The sequence below is a fragment of the Oncorhynchus masou genome, chromosome 12 (assembly GCF_036934945.1).
Source record: "Oncorhynchus masou masou isolate Uvic2021 chromosome 12, UVic_Omas_1.1, whole genome shotgun sequence".
In the NCBI taxonomy this organism is placed as follows: Eukaryota; Metazoa; Chordata; class Actinopteri; order Salmoniformes; family Salmonidae; genus Oncorhynchus; species Oncorhynchus masou.
The window spans coordinates 57,098,897-57,116,927 of record NC_088223.1 but is presented as its reverse complement, the minus strand read 5'-3'; the positions used below and the strand labels follow the sequence as shown (position 1 = coordinate 57,116,927).

Below are 18,031 nucleotides of genomic sequence, written 5' to 3'. Positions count from 1 at the left end.
AGCTCAGGCAGTAGGAAGCTCTCTCATCCATTTATATGCAGATGATACAGTCTTATACTCAGCTGGCGCCTCCCCAAATGTTGTGTTAAATGCTCTACAACAAAGCTTTCTTAGTGTCCAACAAGCTTTCTCTACCCTTAACCTTGTTATGAACACATCTAAAACAAAGGTCATGTGGTTTGGTAAGAAGAATGCCCCTCTCCAAACAGGTGTGATTACTACCTTTGAGGGTTTAGAGCTTGAGGTAGTCACCTCAAACAAGTACTTGGGAGTATGGCAAGATGGTGCACTGTCCTTCTCAGCACATATCAAACCTGCAGGCTAAAGTTAAATCTAAACTTGTTTTCCTCTATCGTAATCACTCCTCTTAACACTCCAGCTGCCAAACTAACCCTGATTCAAATGACCATCCTAACCGTTTTAGATTACGGAGATCGACAGGTAAGGGTGCTCTCGAGCGGCTAGATGTTCTTTACCATTCGGCCATCAGATTTGCCACCAATGCTCCTTATAGGACACATCACTGCACTCTATAATCCTATGTAAACTGGTCTGTATCTCTGTACACCCGTCACAAGACCCACTGGTTGATGCTTATTTATAAAACCCTCTTAGGCCTCAATCCCCCCTATCTGAGTTATCTACTGCAGCCCTCATCCTCCACATACAACACCTGTTCAGCCAGTCACATTCTGTTCAAGGTCCCCAAAGCACACACATCTCTGGGTCGCTCATATTTTCAGTTCACTGCAACTAGCTACTGGAACGAGCTGCAACAAACACTCAAACTGGACAGTTTTATCTCAATGTCTTCATTCAAAGACTCAATCATGGACACTCTTACTGACAGTTGTCCTGCTTTGCGTGATTTATTGTTGTCTCTACCTTCTTGCCCTTTATGCTGTTGTCTGAGCCCAATAATGTTTGTAACATGATTTATGCTGCTACCATGTTGTGTTGCTACCATGTTGTGTTGCTACCATGTTGTTGTCATGTGTTGCTGCCTTGCTATGTTGTTGTCTTAGGTATCTCTTTATGTAGTGTTGTGTTATCTCTCTTGTCGTGATGTGTGTTTTGTCCTATATTTATATTTATATTTTATTTATATTTTATTTTTAATCCCAGCCCTAGTCCCTGCAGGGGGCCTTTTGCCTTTTGGTAGGCTGTCATTGGGCGTAATTGTAAATAAGAATTTGTTAATTAACTGACTTGCCTAGTTAAATAAAGGTTAAATAAAAAATAAAAATAATGAAATCATGCTGCCTTTGAAAACGACCGAGCGGCGTAGACTTTCGCTCCTCCCGTTCACTTCAGGTATGAACGGGCGTCACGGGCAATACTCCCTGCCTGTTTAGCCCGGTGCGGGTTCAATTAATCAAACTCCCTCAGGAACGAAGCGAAGTACATTTGACTCCGGCGAATCAGACCCCGAGTGTGAAAAACAGGGTGGGGGCAGAGATAGACCTTCGGGCAGACTGCACTGGTTCAGTGCGTATCCTATGAACATGGCCGATGGTTAATGCTGGTGCTTAACCAGATGAGACAGTCAAAACTGTTTTGTTACATGAGAAGGTACAAGAAAGGGAGTTTAAACTTGGCAAGGTGGTTAGCTAGCTACCGACCGTCGATCGAGCAGAGGGGGTGTTATTGGCTGGAGAAAAGGAAAACAACATGGCGGCCTTGGAGCTCGAATGGATCCCAGAGACACTGTACAACACTGCTATATCAGCAGTGGTGGACAATTACAGTCGATCGCGAAGAGATATTCGTTCCCTCCCTGAAAATATTCAATTTGATGTGTATTACAAGGTAAGTTCTTAGTCTAGTTTGCTAACTAACGTTATACAATGTGATGTTCCCGAGTTGATTCGTTTTAGCTAGCCAATTAACGTTACAGCTAACGTTGCAAACTCTCTGCAAAGCAAACCAGCTGATTAACTTGCTTGCTAGCTATCCTGCTTAAAAGGTTAACAACAATATATTCCATTTAGCAGACATTTTTATCCAGAGCGACTTGCAGTCATGCGTGCATACATTTTTACATGTGGGTGGTCCCAGGAATCGAACCCACTATTCTGGTGTTGCAAATACCAAAGCTGGGGAACGATGGTATCTTAAGGGGGAGGAGGAAAAAAAATGAACATTTTTAAAATTAAGGCTTCGTCATAATGTAGGTGTTTATTATTCATTTATTTATTATGGAAAGCTGGGGGAAAAAATGAAAATGTAGTTTTCTAATTAAGGAAGAGGAAGAGAGGACCTGAAGGTCTCCAGTTCGAATCATGCCTCGGCCAGAAATTACATTTCTAAACAACCACCAAAAGTGTTCATTTTTTACTCTCACATTGGTCAATATAAGAGTTAATGTTACGATTATGGTAGCATAATTATTATATATATATATATATATATATATATATACATATATGCGTGTGTTCTAATGAGGTTGGTTTATTATGTACTGTACTCCCACAACCTTGTTTATACAATTAGTATCTTAAATTATCTGTTGCAGTGTCTTGTGGACTGCATATTACCTGTTGTATTTATAAATACATCACATCTATGAACATTTACTCAGAGCCACGTATGTTAGTTATTTAAAGTGAATAATGATTGACCTACAATCAAAAGTCATTCAAATAATTGGTTGAAATATAGAAACATGTTTATTAATGTGAAATGTCACACACACAGCCCCTAGGGACCCAAAGTAATGAGTGGGTATGGCACTGCCTGATTCTGAGTGAATGACACAATCGGAACCAAACATATGACAACATCCATGCAAACAGAGGGAAAAAAAACTATATCTAAAAGTTCTAGGGCTCGATTTAATCAGATTAGTGTTGGTCAACACCAGCATAGCGGTTGTTTTGGTGGTATTGGAGCTGAAACTGTGTTAGAGCTGTCAAATTCACAAGCAGAACCTTGTTACCTTATCACCTTGAATGCAACAAAACCACCCAACTTTATATTCAACAAATCCCATGCAGCCGCGTTAGAAACACTGAAATACGTGATGTTCTATTGTAGGCTATAGGCCCTACACCTGTCTAGATTGATAGGCTTTAAGTCCCCCCATCCAAATTAACATGAAAATTATGCAATAGCCTACACTTTCTAACTCTGTTTTGAACTTCTAATGTGGTAAGGATAATAAAGAAGGGAGTGGTTTGTGACACATGAGCAACATTGGGTTAATGCTTGATCTGATTGAATCAAGCCCCTGGTTGTAGAAATAAGATTTAAAACAGGACTACAGTACAGCAGAGTCTAATATGGAAACTATTGATGTGTTGACACATCTCAATCAGTTTTTTTGCATGGGTGGAGTTGGCTGGCAGCAGACTTGGGCTGTGGGTGAAGCAGGCCAGGTACTGGTGGCAGCAGACTGGGCTGTGGGTGAAGCAGGCCAGGTACTGGTGGCAGCAGACTGGGCTGTGGGTGAAGCAGGCCAGGTACTGGTGGCAGCAGACTGGGCTGTGGGTGAAGCAGGCCAGGTACTGGTGGCAGCAGACTGGGCTGTGGGTGAAGCAGGCCAGGTACTGGTGGCAGCAGACTGTAGTGGGAGCATCCTGGGTGGGGCTAGGAGCAGAGAAATCATCAGCAGTGGTGGTGAAGTCATCCAGAAGACTACCAACTGTGGGGTCCGTTGCATAGTTCTCAAAATCAGTCTCATCCATGTCCTTCCCAGTCTGCCTGAGCAGGTAGTCCACACCAATCCGCTCCCCTGAAAAAGAAAAAGAAAAGCAAAACAAGACAGAAATGTAATATTACTCACAATATCTTCATCATATCAATACACCGACGCGCAGTTTTGTTTCTGCAATGTTTTAATGTATATCATGATATTGGTTAAGAAATTACAGTTTGGTATGTCTTAGAGGCTATAGCAGAGGAGAGCACTTAATGCGTCGGCATGCTTCAATTTGGCTGGCGGCTAGCCTAACCGACCAAGTATGCTTGCATACTCCCTTAAAAGACCTTCGCTTGAAAAAGTGGTACGAGTCGTCTCTTGAATGACAGACTACTGAAGAATCCCAAAAGTTGACCTCGGCTACCAACTTCGGCATGCCTCAAGACGAATAGTGTGCTCGACCAACCTTAAAAATGGAGAAATGTCACAATGTTGTCATAATATATGCACAATCTATTCAAAAGCATGAGGGCGCCTTTACAGAGGCTCTAGCAGAGCGCTCAGTTCCCTGAGAGACAGTGGTGGTCTTCACGCAGGCTGTAGCAGAGGGAGTCGGGGAGAAGGGCGAGGTGGTCTTCACAGAGGCCCATAGCAGGGCTGGGGAGAAAGGCGAGGAGGTCTTCACAGAGGCCTGTAGAAGGGCTGGGGAGAAGGGCGAGGTGGTCTTCACAGAGGCCTGTAGCAGGGCGGGGAGAAGGGCGAGGTGGTCTTCACAGAAACCCGTAGCAGGGCTGGGGAGAAAGGCGAGGAGGTCTTCACAGAGGCCTGTAGAAGGGCTGGGGAGAAGGGTGAGGTGGTCTTCACAGAGGCCTGTAGCAGGGCGGGGAGAAGGGCGAGGTGGTCTTCACAGAGGCCCGTAGCAGGGCTGGGGAGAAGGGCGAGGTGGTCTTCACAGAGGCCTGTAGCAGAGCTGGGGAGAAAAGCGAGGTGGTCTTCACAGATGCCCGTAGCGGGCTGGGGAGAAGGGCAGGGCTGGGGAGAAGGGCGAGGTGTTCTTCACAGATGCCCGTAGCAGGGCTGGGGAGAAGGGCTTCACAGAGGCCCGTGCAGGGCTGGGGAGAAGGGTGAGGTGGTCTTCACAGATGCCCGTAGCAGGGCTGGGGAGAAAGGCGAGGAGGTCTTCACAGAGGCCCGTAGCAGGGCTGGGGAGAAGGGCGAGGTGGTCTTCACAGAAACCCGTAGCAGGGCTGGGGAGAAAGGCGAGGAGGTCTTCACAGAGGCCTGTAGAAGGGCTGGGGAGAAGGGCGAGGTGGTCTTCACAGAGGCCCGTAGCAGGGCGGGGAGAAGGGCGAGGTGGTCTTCACAGAGGCCCGTAGCAAGGCTGGGGAGAAGGGCGAGGTGGTCTTCACAGAGGCCCGTAGCTGGGGAGAAGGGCTGGGGAGAAGGGGCTGGGGAGGTGGTGGTCTTCACAGAGGCCCGTAGCAGGGCTGGGGAGAAGGGCGAGGTGGTCTTCACAGAGGCCCGTAGCAGGGCTGGGGAGAAGGGCGAGGTGGTCTTCACAGAGGCCCGTAGCAGGGCTGGGGAGAAGGGCGAGGTGGTCTTCACAGAGGCCCGTGGGGAGAAGGGCGAGGTGGTCTTCACAGAGGCCCGTAGTAGCAGGGCTGGGGAGAAGGGCGAGGTGGTCTTCACAGAGGCCCGTAGCAGGGCTGGGGAGAAGGGCGAGGTGGTCTTCACAGAGGCCCGTAGCAGGGCTGGGGAGAAGGGCGAGGTGGTCTTCACAGAGGCCCGTAGCAGGGCTGGGGAGAAGGCGAGGTGGTCTTCACAGAGGCCCGTAGCAGGGCTGGGGAGAAGGGCGAGGTGGTCTTCACAGATGCCCGTAGCAGGGCTGGGGAGAAGGGCGAGGTGGTCTTCACAGAGGCCCGTAGCAGGGCTGGGGAGAAAGGCGAGGTGGTCTTCACAGAGGCCCGTAGCAGGGCTGGGGAGAAGGGTGAGGTGGTCTTCACAGGTGGTGGGGAGAAAGGCTTCACAGAGGCCCAGGGCTGGGGAGAAAGGCGAGGTGGTCTTCACAGAGGCCCGTAGCAGGGCTGGGGAGAAGGGTGAGGTGGTCTTCACAGCGCCCCGCAGGGCTGGGGATAAAGAGGAAAAGGTATAAGATTTATTATGAAAATGATTTGAACGTAAACCGTATTAAAAACAAACATGTAATCAATCAAGCTCTTGACAGGTTAAGCTATAGCTGGCACGATACACAAAAAATGATCACCGACCATACCGATCATGTATCGCAAGCATTTGGCTGATATCGTTCATTACGTTAGTTAGCGTATATTAGAGAAATGTAATGTTTGAAATGATATAAGTTTGCCAATACCAATTTGGTATTGGGACAATTTTGCCTTTATCGCCCAGCTCAAGAATAAGCTACACTGAGTGGACAAAACATTAAGAACACCTTCTTAATATTGAGTTGCACCACCTTTTGCCCTCAGAACAGCCGCAATTTATCAGAGCATGGACTACAAGGTGTTAAGTGTTCCACAGGGATGCTGGCCCGTGTTTCTCATGATCTTCTCAAATTGGCAGGATGTCAAGAATGGTGGACCATTCTTGATACACACGGGACACTGTTGAGTGTGAACCCAGCAGCGTTTTAGTTCTTGACAAACTCAAACTGGTGCGCCTCACACCTACTACAATACCCTGTTCAAAGGTACTTCAATCTTTTGTCTGCCCATTCACCCTCTGAGTGGCACACATACACAATCTGTCTCAATGCTTAAAAATCCTTATGTCTCCTCCCCTTCATCTACACTGATTGAATTGGATTTAATAGGTTACATCAAGGGATCAGAGCTTTCACCTGGTCAGTTTGTCATGGAAACAGCAGGTGTTCTTAATGTTTTGTACACTCAAGTGTATATATCAATTTTACCCCAACAGACTTCCTAGGCACGTCATGCTGAAATGATAAAGGAAGTAAAGAAGGGAAAAAAATTGTATATGAATACGGTCATGTGAGATTTAAAACATGACAGTAGTTTTTCTCCATGTTTTGATGAATGTTAGTTCTAGGTGTTAGTTCTGAAAGGATCATGGTGCATGATGTAGTAAGTAAAAGGCCACTCGCAGACAGCGGTTTGGGGCACTTGCAGACGTTGTCTATGGGCGGGGACACTCACAGAGGCTGTAGACAACTTGGCTAGGCTACAGACATCTAGTGTCAGTTAAAAAAAATATATATTTACACAGTGGGGCAAAAAAGTATTTAGTCAGCCACCAATTGTGCAAGTTCTCCCACTTAAAAATATGAGAGGCCTATAATTTTCATCATAGGTACACTTCAACTATGACAGACAAAATGAGGGGAAAAAATCCAGAAAGTCACATTGTAGGATTTTTAATGAATTTATTTGCAAATTATGGTGGAAAATAAGTATTTGGTCAATAACAAACGTTTACCTCAATACTTTGTCATTGCCAACAAAGGGTATATAACAGAGGTCAAATGTTTTCTGTAAGCCTTCACAAGGTTTTCACACACTGTTGCTGGTATTTTGGCCTATTCCTCCATGCAGATCTCCTCGAGAGCAGTGAGGGTTTGGGGCTGTTGCTGGGCAACACGGACTTTCAACTCCCTCCAAAGATTTTCTATGTGGTTGAGATCTGGAGACTGGCTCGGACATTCCAGGACCTTGAAATGCTTCTTACGAAGCCACTCCTCCGTTGCCCGGGCAGTGTGTTTGGGATCATTGTCATGCTGAAAGACCCAGCCACGTTTCATCTGCAATGCCCTTGCTGATGGAAGGCTTTGTTACTTTGGTCCCAGCTCCCTGCAGGACATTCACTAGGTTCCCCTGTGTGGTTCTGCGATTTTTGCTCACCGTTCTTATGATCATTTTGACCCCACGGGGTGAGATCTTGCGTGGAGCCCCAGATCGAGGGAGATTATCAGTGTTCTTGTATGTCTTCCATTTCCTAATAATTGCTCCCACAGTTGATTTCTTCAAACCAAGCTGCTTACCTATTGCAGATTCAGTCTTCCCAGCCTGGTGTAGGTCTACAATTTTGTTTCTGGTGTCCTTTGACAGCTCTTTGGTCTTGGCCATAGTGGAGTTTGGAGTGTGACTTTTTGAGGTTGTGGACAGGTGTCTTTTATACTGATAACAAGTTCAAACCGGTGCCATTAAAACAGGTAATACAGCCCCTCAAAGAAGAAGTTACAGGTCTGTGAGAGCCAGAAATCTTGCTTGTTTGTAGGTGACCAAATACTTATTTTCCACCATAATTTGCAAATAGATTCATTAAAAATCCTACAATGTGATTTTCTGGAGAATTTTTTTTCTCATTTTGTCTGTCATAGTTGAAGTGTACCTATGATGAAAATTATAGGCCTCATCTTTTTAAGTGGGAGAACTTGCACAATTGGTGGCTGACTAAATACTTTTTTGCCCCACTGTATATATTAGTTCAATTTTAAGGTTGTACTGTTATAAAAACCAATCAAATTTTATTGGTTACATAAACGTATTTAGCAGATGTTATTTCTGGTGTAGCAAAATGCTTGTACTTCTAGTTCCGACTGCAGCAATATCTAACAAGTAATATCTAACAATTTCACAACATATACCCAATACACACAAATCTACGTAAAGGAATGGAATAAGAATATATAAATATATGGACGAGCAATGTCAGAGCGGCATAGACATAAGATACAGTAGAATAGAATACAGTATATACATATGAGATGAGTAATGCAAAATATGTAAACATTATTAAAGTGGCCAATGATTTCAAAAATGTATGTAGGCAGCAGTCTCTCTGTGCTAGTGATGGCTATTTAACAGACTGATGGCCTTGAGAGACAAGCTGTTTTTCAGTCTCGGCCCCTGCTTTGATGCACCTGTACTGACCTCGTCTTCTGGATGATAGCAGGATGAACAGGCAGTGGCTCGGGTGGTTGTTGTCCTTAATGATCTTTTGGGCTTTCCTGTGACATTGGGTGCTTTTCTTATTGAACTGCAAAAGAGAGAGAGAAACAGAATGGACACAATGATCAAAGAAGGAAACCAAGTCACCTGTCAAAAGGATTATCTGAATCAATGTTCTGTCATGGCAGCAGAGCCATAGTAATTGTGAAAAAATATGACAAAAAAAATAAATATTTACCATTGACAACAAGTTCAATGCGGTCCTCAATGGAGGAGTCTGAACAGCAGATACAGACGCTGGGGGTGCTGTAGGTGTTGGCCCAGCAGGTTCATTGGAGAGACCTGCTTAAAATATAGACGGGACATTACTAGATAGAGTATGGTACCTCATTTGAATTAATCAGGAAAGTGAATACATGTTTTAGCCTGTAAGCTTTATTAATCCCCCCCCGGGGGGGGGCTGCTGTTGACTCCAGCACTCTCAAGCAGCTCACCCCACAACCCATCCCCCTCACAACGGAAACCGTGAGTCAAGGGGTGATGAACTCTGGCTCTCTCTGAAACTTTCATTGACCTGTTGTGATTGGTTGATAAGATCACAGCTTGGGACATTGACACTGTGCATACTCTCTTTGTTACAATATGCAATGACAATTTAATGGCCAAATATTAGAATAAAGTTGCTGTTCATTAGTATTAAAGGCTTACATTTAATGACCGGTATTTCTAGTACTGTATATACAAAAGTATGTCAACACCCCTTCAAATTAGTGGATTTGGCTATTTCAGCCATACTCATCACTGACAGGTGTATAAAATCAAACACCCAGCCATGCAATCTCCATGGACAAACATTGACAGTAGAATGGCCTTACTGAAGACGTTGGAAAGGTGGCATCCTATGACGTTGCCACAAGTCAGTTCATCACATTTCTGCCCTGTTAGAGCTGCCCCGGTCAACTGTAAGTGCTGTTATTTTGAAATGGAAATGTCTTGCAGCATCAACGGCTCAGCGGGAAAGTGGTAGGCCACACAAGCTCACAGAACGGGACCGCTGAAGTGCGTAGCACGTAAAAATAGTCTGTCCTCGTTTGCAGCACTCACTCACTACCGAGTTCCAAACTGCCTCTGGATGCACCGTCAGCACAATAACTGTTTGTCGGGATCTGCATGAAATTGGTTTCTGTGGCCAAGAAGCCGCACACAAGCTTAAGATCACCATGTGCAATGCCAAGTGTCTGCTGGAGTGGTGTAAAGCTAGACGACATTGGATTCTGGAGCAGACGAAACACATTTTCTGGTCACGCTTCACCATCCGGCAGTCTGACTGACTAATCTGTGTTTGGCAGATGCCAGGCGAACACGACCTGCCCCAATGCATAGTGCCAACTGTAAAGTTTGGTGAAGGAGGAATAATGGTCTGGGGTTGTTTTTCATGGTTCGGTCTAGGACCCTTAGTTCCAGTGAAGGGAAATCTTAACGCTACAGAATTCAGTGACATTCTAGACGAGTCTGTGCTTCCAACTTTGGAAACAGTTTGGGGAAGGCCCTTACAGGTTTCAACATGCACCCGTGCACAAAGCGACGTCTTTACAGAAATGGTTTGTCGATCGGTGTGGAAGAACTTGACTGGCATGCGCAGAGCCCTGACCTCAACCCCATCAAACACCTTTGGGAAGAATTCGAACTCCAATTGTGAGCCAGGCATTATCGCCCAATATCAGCCGCCAGCCTCACTAATGCTCTTGTGGCTGACGGAATCAAGTCCCCAACATGTAGTGGAAAGCCTTCTCAGAGGAGTGGAGGCTGTTATAGCAGCAAAGAGGGGACCAACTCCGTATTAATGCCCATGAATTTGGAATGAGATGTTTGACGAGTAGGTGTCCACATACTTTTGGTCATGTAGTGTAAAACGGTATGTTTTCTAGATGAACACACAGTTCAAATGTCACAGGCCTAGGCATGTTTTGCTATTTAACTCTTGTCATAATACATACCTTCTTAAAGAGGTCATACCACTTCTACCTCGGAGCTGGCCTGTTGCCTGCATCCGGAAGGCCAAACCCCTGTGGTGGCAAATGTCTGTAAGCAGGACATTCACTTATAGGGCTTATGGGTCTTTTTAGGCATCTGAAACCAACAGGATGAATGTATCACACTACCACAAGAACAATTAGCAAGACATAGCAAACCTAATGTGAACTAGGCTAATGCAGTCAGCCTAAAATAATACACTGTGTTATTGGAAAACAAGTCCGTATTCAAGCAAGTAGGCTCATCATTGCAAATTTGTAAGCTAGGCTATAGCATGGACTGACTGATTTTTAATTAATCAACCATTACATATATGTGTAAGTTACATTCGCTAAAGCTGTTTTATAACTAGAAGTTTGTCCCCTGGATATCAAAGCACAATCTAACTTAGCTGGCATAATACTGTAAACTGTTTATACATGGCTAGCTAGCCAACAAACGTAGCTAGCTGAAAATGATTCACCCAAATGGGCAATAACCTTGTTAACGTTAGCAGATTGCATGATATTTTGGCTCTCACCAACTTTGACAGTTCTCTTCCCCATGAAAACAAATGTTAGAGCTACTGTAATGTTAATGTACTGTTACCATGCTAGCTAGATAGCTAGCTAGCTTGCCAGGCCGTTAATCTAACCACTTTCCACAGGGTGATGAAAGTGCACTGTAATCTTGATGCTCCTTTACGATAAATATTGAGGGTCTTATTCTGGTGACATGACGATACTTGACTGCTGTTTTGACAAATAAAAAATATTCTCGCTCTTATCCATAATAATCTCATGTAAACTAGCCTACCCTACACAGTCTACCACCACTGTACCCACACAGTTTACCTGCACTGTATCTGCGAGCTGTTGGCGAGAGCACACGTGCTAAGACCAGAGTAGACACGTTTGCTATTTAACGCAACTTTTTGAGACAAAACTATCCGTTGAATTTCCATATTTCGGAAACGCCACTGGTGTGAAAATGCGCACATTTTTCTTTATGCAGATTTTAGAATATTCGCATGAAAATCTGTGACCAGTTGGATGGAAACCTAGCTTCTGACACTCCTGTCCATTTTTTGCTATCCTAACTTTGTCTTCATGTTTCTCCAGCTGTACCAGCAGGGTCGGCTCTGCCAGCTGGGAGGGGAGTTCTGTGAGCTGGAGGTGTTTGCCAAAGTTCTAAGGGCATCTGACAAAAGGTACTTTGTGTGTATATATATATATCTTACCATACAGAATATTATATATATATCTTACCATACAGAATATTATATATATATATATAATCTGTATAGTAATCTGACTACATGATCATGTGAAGCAAAAGGGATATGATGATCCTTGAGAGATCCTTGAATGTCATTGTCACACATTTTGACCGGTTCTCATGTGGATATGATTGTATCACGTCGTCATGCCCGGTCTTTGTGTATGTGCCTGCAGACACCTCCTGCACCATTGCTTCCAGGCCCTGATGGATCATGGGGTGAAAGTGGCTTCTGTCCTGGCCAACTCCTTCAGCCGCCGCTGCTCCTACATTGCAGAGTCTGATGCCCATGTGAAAGAGAAGGCCATTCAGTTTGGCTTTGTTTTAGGTAGGTGCCCGCACCCATCAACTTTCTTTACCATTTTGTGTCTGATTGTACTAATGTTCACCCTGTCCTGTAGGTGGCTTTCTGTCTGATGCAGGCTGGTATGGTGATGCAGAGAAGGTGTTTCTGTCGTGTCTGCAGCTGTGCACACTGCATGATGAGGTTCTGCACTGGTATCGTGCTGTGGAGTGCTGTGTCAGGTCAGTGGGTCACAGAGCGTTAGTATATTCTGCTCCAATTCTAGTTCTATGGCTGGTTACTCTTAGTCTGTATTTTTCCACAAAAGCTAACCAGATTCACTCATTTCTCTTAGGTTGCTTCATGTCCGGAATGGCAACTGCAAGTACCATCTTGGTGAAGAGACTGTCAAGTTGGCCCAGTTGTATATGGACAAATTGGCCAAACATGGTCATCAGGCCAACAAAGCTGCGCTCTATGGAGAGCTGTGTGCACTGCTCTTTGCTAAGAGCCACTATGATGAGGTATGTTGCCTGGTAAAGATATATCAATTGGTTCTGTTAGATTCTTTTGGTGTTCTGGTTTATCATGTTGATCTCATCACTGATATTGTCTTTTGCAGGCCTACAGGTGGTGCATAGAGGCAATGAAAGAAATCACAGTGGGTTTGCCTGTTAAAGTTGTGGTAGATGTCCTGAGACAGGCCTCCAAGGTACGAGTGTTCCCTTTTCCTGTGTTATAGACATGTCTATGAATGTATTAATAAATACTTTTTGAGATGTCCCCATACTATTGTCACATGAGTCACTGCAGTACTCTGTTAGTCCTAGATACTGCTTCAGACTGAAGTTAGTAGGGATGTAACAATTCACCGATATACATTGGTCCCAGATACAAGTGCTTTGGTCTGAAGACGCCAAACCGAACCAAATGTAGCATACATTGGTCAGAAAATAGATTCAAACGTTACAAATCGCTTTCACATTTGTTTTTTATGTTAGTTCACTAACATTTATTACATGAATTCTACCTTCTGAAAAATAGTGCTTTCAGAAAGTATTCAGACCCCTTGACTTTTTCCAAATGTTGTTGTTACAGCCTGATTTAAAAATTGATTTAAGTTCACACACAAAAATTCACTGGCCTACACACACAATACACCATAAAGTCAAAGTAGAATTGTGTTTTATTTATTTTACAAATTAATTAAAAATTAAAAGCTGAAATGTCTTGAGTAAATAAATATTCAATCCCTTGTTATGGTAACCTCATCTCTGTACCCCACACATACATATAATTGTAAGGCCCCTCATTCGACCACGGAATTTCAACCACAAAGACCAGGGAGCTTTGCCTCGCAAAGAAGGGTACCTATAGGTAGAAGCGTAAAAAAATGTATAAAATAAAAATCAGACATTGAGTGTCCCTTTTGAGCATGGTCAAGTTTTTCATTATACTTTGGATGGTGTATCAATACACCCAGTCACTACAAAGATACAGGCATCCTTCTTAACTCAGTTGACGGAAAGGAAGGAAACCACTCAGGGATTTCACCATGAGGCCAATGGTGACTTTTTTTAATGGTTGTGATAGGAGAAATTGAGGATGAATCAACAACCATCCAGAAGGACAACCATCTCTGAAGCACTCCACCAATCAGGCCTTTATGGTAGAGTGGCCAGACGGAAGCCACTCCTCAGTAAAAGGCATATGACGGCCCGCTTGGAGTTTGCCAAAAGGCACTCTGACCATGAGAAACAAGATTCTCTGGTCTGAGGAAACCAAGATTGAACTCTTTGGCCTGAATGTCAAGCATCACCTCTGGAGGAAACCAGGCATGAATGTTTATGCAACAAATGTTAGTGTATCGCATCTATTCAGTTTCTAATTGAACCAAATCTTACCGAATCATTTCAAACTAAAAGGTATGGTTCCTGTATCATATCAGAGCCCATGTACTGTATCTCGATACGTAGCGAATCGTCTGGGAAAGATGCACATCCCTAGTAGTTTGATCTTAGTGTGGTTTCATGCCTTTTGTGTTTGGACCAACAGGCCTGTGTGGTAAAGAGGGAGTTCAGTAAGGCAGAGCAGCTGATAAAGCATGCTGTTTTCCTGGCACGGTAAGTTAGATTCACCACACTTTTTGTTTGTGTGTTGTAGTCCTTGTCTCTGTCTCCTTCAGTAATGTCTGTTTCCTTATTGTTTCTGCAGTGAGCATTTTGGACACAAGCATCCCAAATATTCAGACACTCTCCTCGATTATGGGTTTTATTTGCTGAATGTGGATAACATCTGCCAATCAGTTGCAATATACCAGGTGGGTGAGTCAGTCTGAGATGTCGATTGACAGCAGAGAGGGTGTATCAGATGTGTGATATTGAAACTGTGTTAATATTCCAGACGGCTCTAGATATCCGGCAGTCGGTTTTCGGGGGAAAGAATATCCATGTGGCCACAGCACACGAGGACCTGGCATACTCCTCCTATGTCCATCTGTACAGCTCTGGCAAATTTGACAACGCGCTGTGAGTAATCAACCAGGAGTACTTGGCCTATCCACAGGGGGTATTTAAAGACTCATGAGACCATAGCTTTACTGGTAAAATGGACATGAGGGGTTACTTCTAGTGAACTCCAGGCAGAGCAGAATTCAGTTGGTAGTACAGTAACTGAGAAAGGTTGGGAACCACTGCTGTAAGGTACTTGTTGTCCATTTGATGTTATGTATGTACTTTTAGTCTCTCTTGTATTTGGAAGTTCATGCAGGCCAATTGCAGTGTCCCTCCCAAAAGTGATGTTCCTGCCTTTATTTTGTTTCCTAGGAAATGTTTGTGCTTTAGCTACTGTGTCACGGAGATAAATCTGTTTCTCTGCTGTGCCCCCTGGGTATGTTGTGTACAGATTCCACGCAGAGAGGGCCATAGACATCATCACTCACATTCTCCCAGAGGATCATCTGCTGCTGGCCTCCTCCAAAAGAGTCAAAGGTAAAACGGCTTTCACAACCATCTGTTTACTCCTGTCCCGCGTTGTCCGTGATGGGCACGATGATGTCTGTGATTCTCAACTGCTGCCGAGTCAATTACTGAAGAGGAGTTGTTTTATTTTGGAGGAGAGGTCCGAGTTATTTGGATTAGATCAGTTGATCCGTTTTCATCTTTCATTTCCTGACTAACTTGAGGTGTATGTCTGACTCTCTGTACCTCTTCTGACTGTGCTGCTCACTCAGCTCTGATCCTGGAGGAGATCGCTATTGACTGCCACAACAAGGAAACAGAGGAGAGGCTGCTCCAGGATGCCCATGACCTCCACCTCTCCTCCCTCCAGCTGGCCAAGAAAGCCTTCGGGGAGTTTAATGTTCAGACAGCGAAACACTATGGCAACCTGGGCCGCCTCTACCAATCCATGAGGAAGTTCAAGGTCAGAATTAGATCATCCCTCCCTTCCAACCCCTGAGACAAGTGTCTGTAGAAAGCATGCAGAAGGTGACCTGTGACACACTTTCATCATAAACTGCCATCCAAATGTTCTCCACGGTGTTTACGGACCCTGTGACCCACTTTTGGAGCAGGAATCTGCTCTCCAAGTAGGTTAAAATGTCACAGAGGCTGGGATTTAATGGTAGCTGAAAAGCTGTATACAGACCCCCTGGCTGTGATTGACTGAGAGGTCTCATCTGTTTTTGTTTTTCAGGAGGCAGAGGAGATGCACATCAAGGCCATCCAGATCAAGGAGCAGCTTCTGGGTCAGGAGGACTATGAGGTGGCTCTGTCTGTGGGCCACCTGGCTTCTCTCTACAACTACGACATGAACCAGTATGAAGATGCTGAGAGGCTCTACCTGCGCTCCATCGCTATCGGTCAGTCACTAGTTTCGATGGGGTCTATTTTACAGTTGTACTCTTCTTTTGTAATCTATTCTTCCTCATTGTCCTATTCAATATTCTTACCAGTTTGTGTACTTTTCCCCTGCAGGTAAGAAGCTGTTTGGCGAGGGCTACAGTGGACTGGAATATGACTACAGGGGCCTAATTAAACTGTACAACTCTTTGGGGAACTATGAGAAAGTCTTTGAGTATCACAATATTTTATCCAATTGGAATCGGCTGAGGGACCGGCAGTTTGCTGTAGCTGATGCCCTGGAGGACGTCAACACCAGCCCCCAGGCTACAGAGGAGGTGGTGCAGTCCTTCCTACTGTCACAGAACCATGGGGCCGGTCCACATGCTTAGGCTTCCTACACAGACACATGCACACACATGCCCACACGCAGATAGAAACGCTAAGGTGTTCACAGCTTGCTTAAATCTATTGAACACACCCTCTCCACATCAAGTTACACGGTTGGCCTTGCAATGGGCCACCTGGCTTTAGGGAAATGCACTATGGCCTGTGGAATGCATCTGATCCAGTCTTTTTATCTTTCTCCTGTGATCAACCCTGCAGATAACATTTGATGGGAGGAATCACTTGCTATACACTTTGCATTACCTAACACCGCTTTCATCACCGTCAGTCTTCTGTTAGAGGAATTGAGACCGGGGGGGGGGAGAAAACAATGAGAACATAGTGTTTTATAGAATAGTACATGGGTTTTTTTCTGCTTCATTTTTGGTCAGAGCTTGCCCTTTATTGACCATTGATGTCCCCTGTAAGCATGGATTCAGCACCACTTGGCTTTTTGCTTTGGTCAATTATAAAAAGCCAGTGACTTTTTCTGGGTGCAATCCTTCTGTTATTGTGCTAATGTCATGAGGGAGTTTTACAACCCATTTCTTCCGTGGACCAAATCTTTGGTTCTATTTCTTTTTGGAACATCTGTTTCTGCCTCACTCTAAAGATGTTGTTGGTGCAGTCCGTCATGCATGCGTTTTAAAGGTTGTCTGTGATTTGATGAATTTGAAATGCACCAGCATGTGTATTGAAATGGACCACAATTGTGCTCCACAATTGTTGGACCACTGACTTATGGAATATTTGAAAGTGTACGTTAGAGTACCTTTGTGGAATTAAAATGCCAAGTATTTATAAGAAATTTCATGAAGCTAAACCAAACAAGTCAGCTAAAATTTGCTATTGAGATGACTCCCTCCCTGTCGGACTGAGACCCTCAACACACCGTTAACAATGGAATTAGGTCTCTTGTTTTCATTTTAGAATGAAGATAGTAAAGGTAGTAGTGCAAGTGAACGGTTACCTAGTGCAACGTTAATTAATGATGTACCCCATTTTGTATGGACTAGGTAAATAGAAATGATTGCCTTGCTTTTAAACATGCACGTCTGTCTCATGGCTGTTAATTTTACATGTGCTGTTATAGTCCAACTGAAGTCCAAGCCTTAGCCTTAAAGGACGATCAGCCCAAGGTGCTCTTGCTCTGGTTATTAGCATGCTTCCTTTCCATATGCCGACACATGACAGAGACAGGAAGGTCACATGTTTAACCTGACATGCACTGCATGGCCAAAATTATGGGGACATCCCTTCAAATAAGTGGATTTGGCCATTTCAGCTACACCCATGCTGATAGGTGTATAAAATCAAGGACACAGCCATGCAATCTCAAAGGCCAAACATTGGCAGTAATTTTGAAAAGCTCTGACTTTCAATGTGGCACCATCGTAGGATGCCACCTTTCCAACAAGTCAGTTTGTCAAATGTCTGCCCTGCTATAGCTGCTATGGTCAAATGTAAGTGCTGTTATTGTGAAGTGGAAACGTCTAGGGGCAACAACGGCTCAGCTGCTAAGTGGTTGGCCACACAAGCTCACAGAACAGGAGTGTAGGGTGTAGTGCATAAAAATCATCTCCTTGGTTGCAACGCTCTCTACCGAGTTCCAAACTGCCTCTGGAAGCAACGTCCGCACGAGCTGTTCGTCGGGAGA

The 18,031-nt window shown here is 44.5% G+C and overlaps 1 protein-coding gene across 1 annotated transcript; it reads left to right on the top strand.

The window, feature by feature from the left end:
* Positions 1-1,406: 1,406 nt before the first annotated feature.
* On the top strand, positions 1,407-17,512 carry LOC135550478 (amyloid protein-binding protein 2). The gene is made up of 13 exons (XM_064981326.1): positions 1,407-1,809; positions 11,706-11,794; positions 12,039-12,190; positions 12,264-12,387; positions 12,501-12,669; positions 12,768-12,857; positions 14,201-14,268; positions 14,360-14,465; positions 14,549-14,673; positions 15,050-15,135; positions 15,378-15,568; positions 15,842-16,007; positions 16,123-17,512. The coding sequence occupies exons 1-13, from the start codon at positions 1,672-1,674 to the stop codon at positions 16,377-16,379; spliced, it is 1,761 nt and encodes a 586-aa protein (XP_064837398.1). The 5' UTR covers positions 1,407-1,671; the 3' UTR covers positions 16,380-17,512.
* Positions 17,513-18,031: the final 519 nt, after the last annotated feature.

What these genes read in the sequence shown, in the direction of transcription:
- LOC135550478 (XM_064981326.1), top strand. Translation starts at nt 1,672, where the DNA reads ATGGCGGCCTTGGAGCTCGAATGGATCCCAGAGACACTGTACAACACT. An exon ending in GCTGTGGAGTGCTGTGTCAG is followed by an intron (nt 12,388 to 12,500) that starts GTCAGTGGGTCA and finishes CATTTCTCTTAG; the next exon opens with GTTGCTTCATGTCCGGAATG. An exon ending in AATCAGTTGCAATATACCAG is followed by an intron (nt 14,466 to 14,548) that starts GTGGGTGAGTCA and finishes TTAATATTCCAG; the next exon opens with ACGGCTCTAGATATCCGGCA.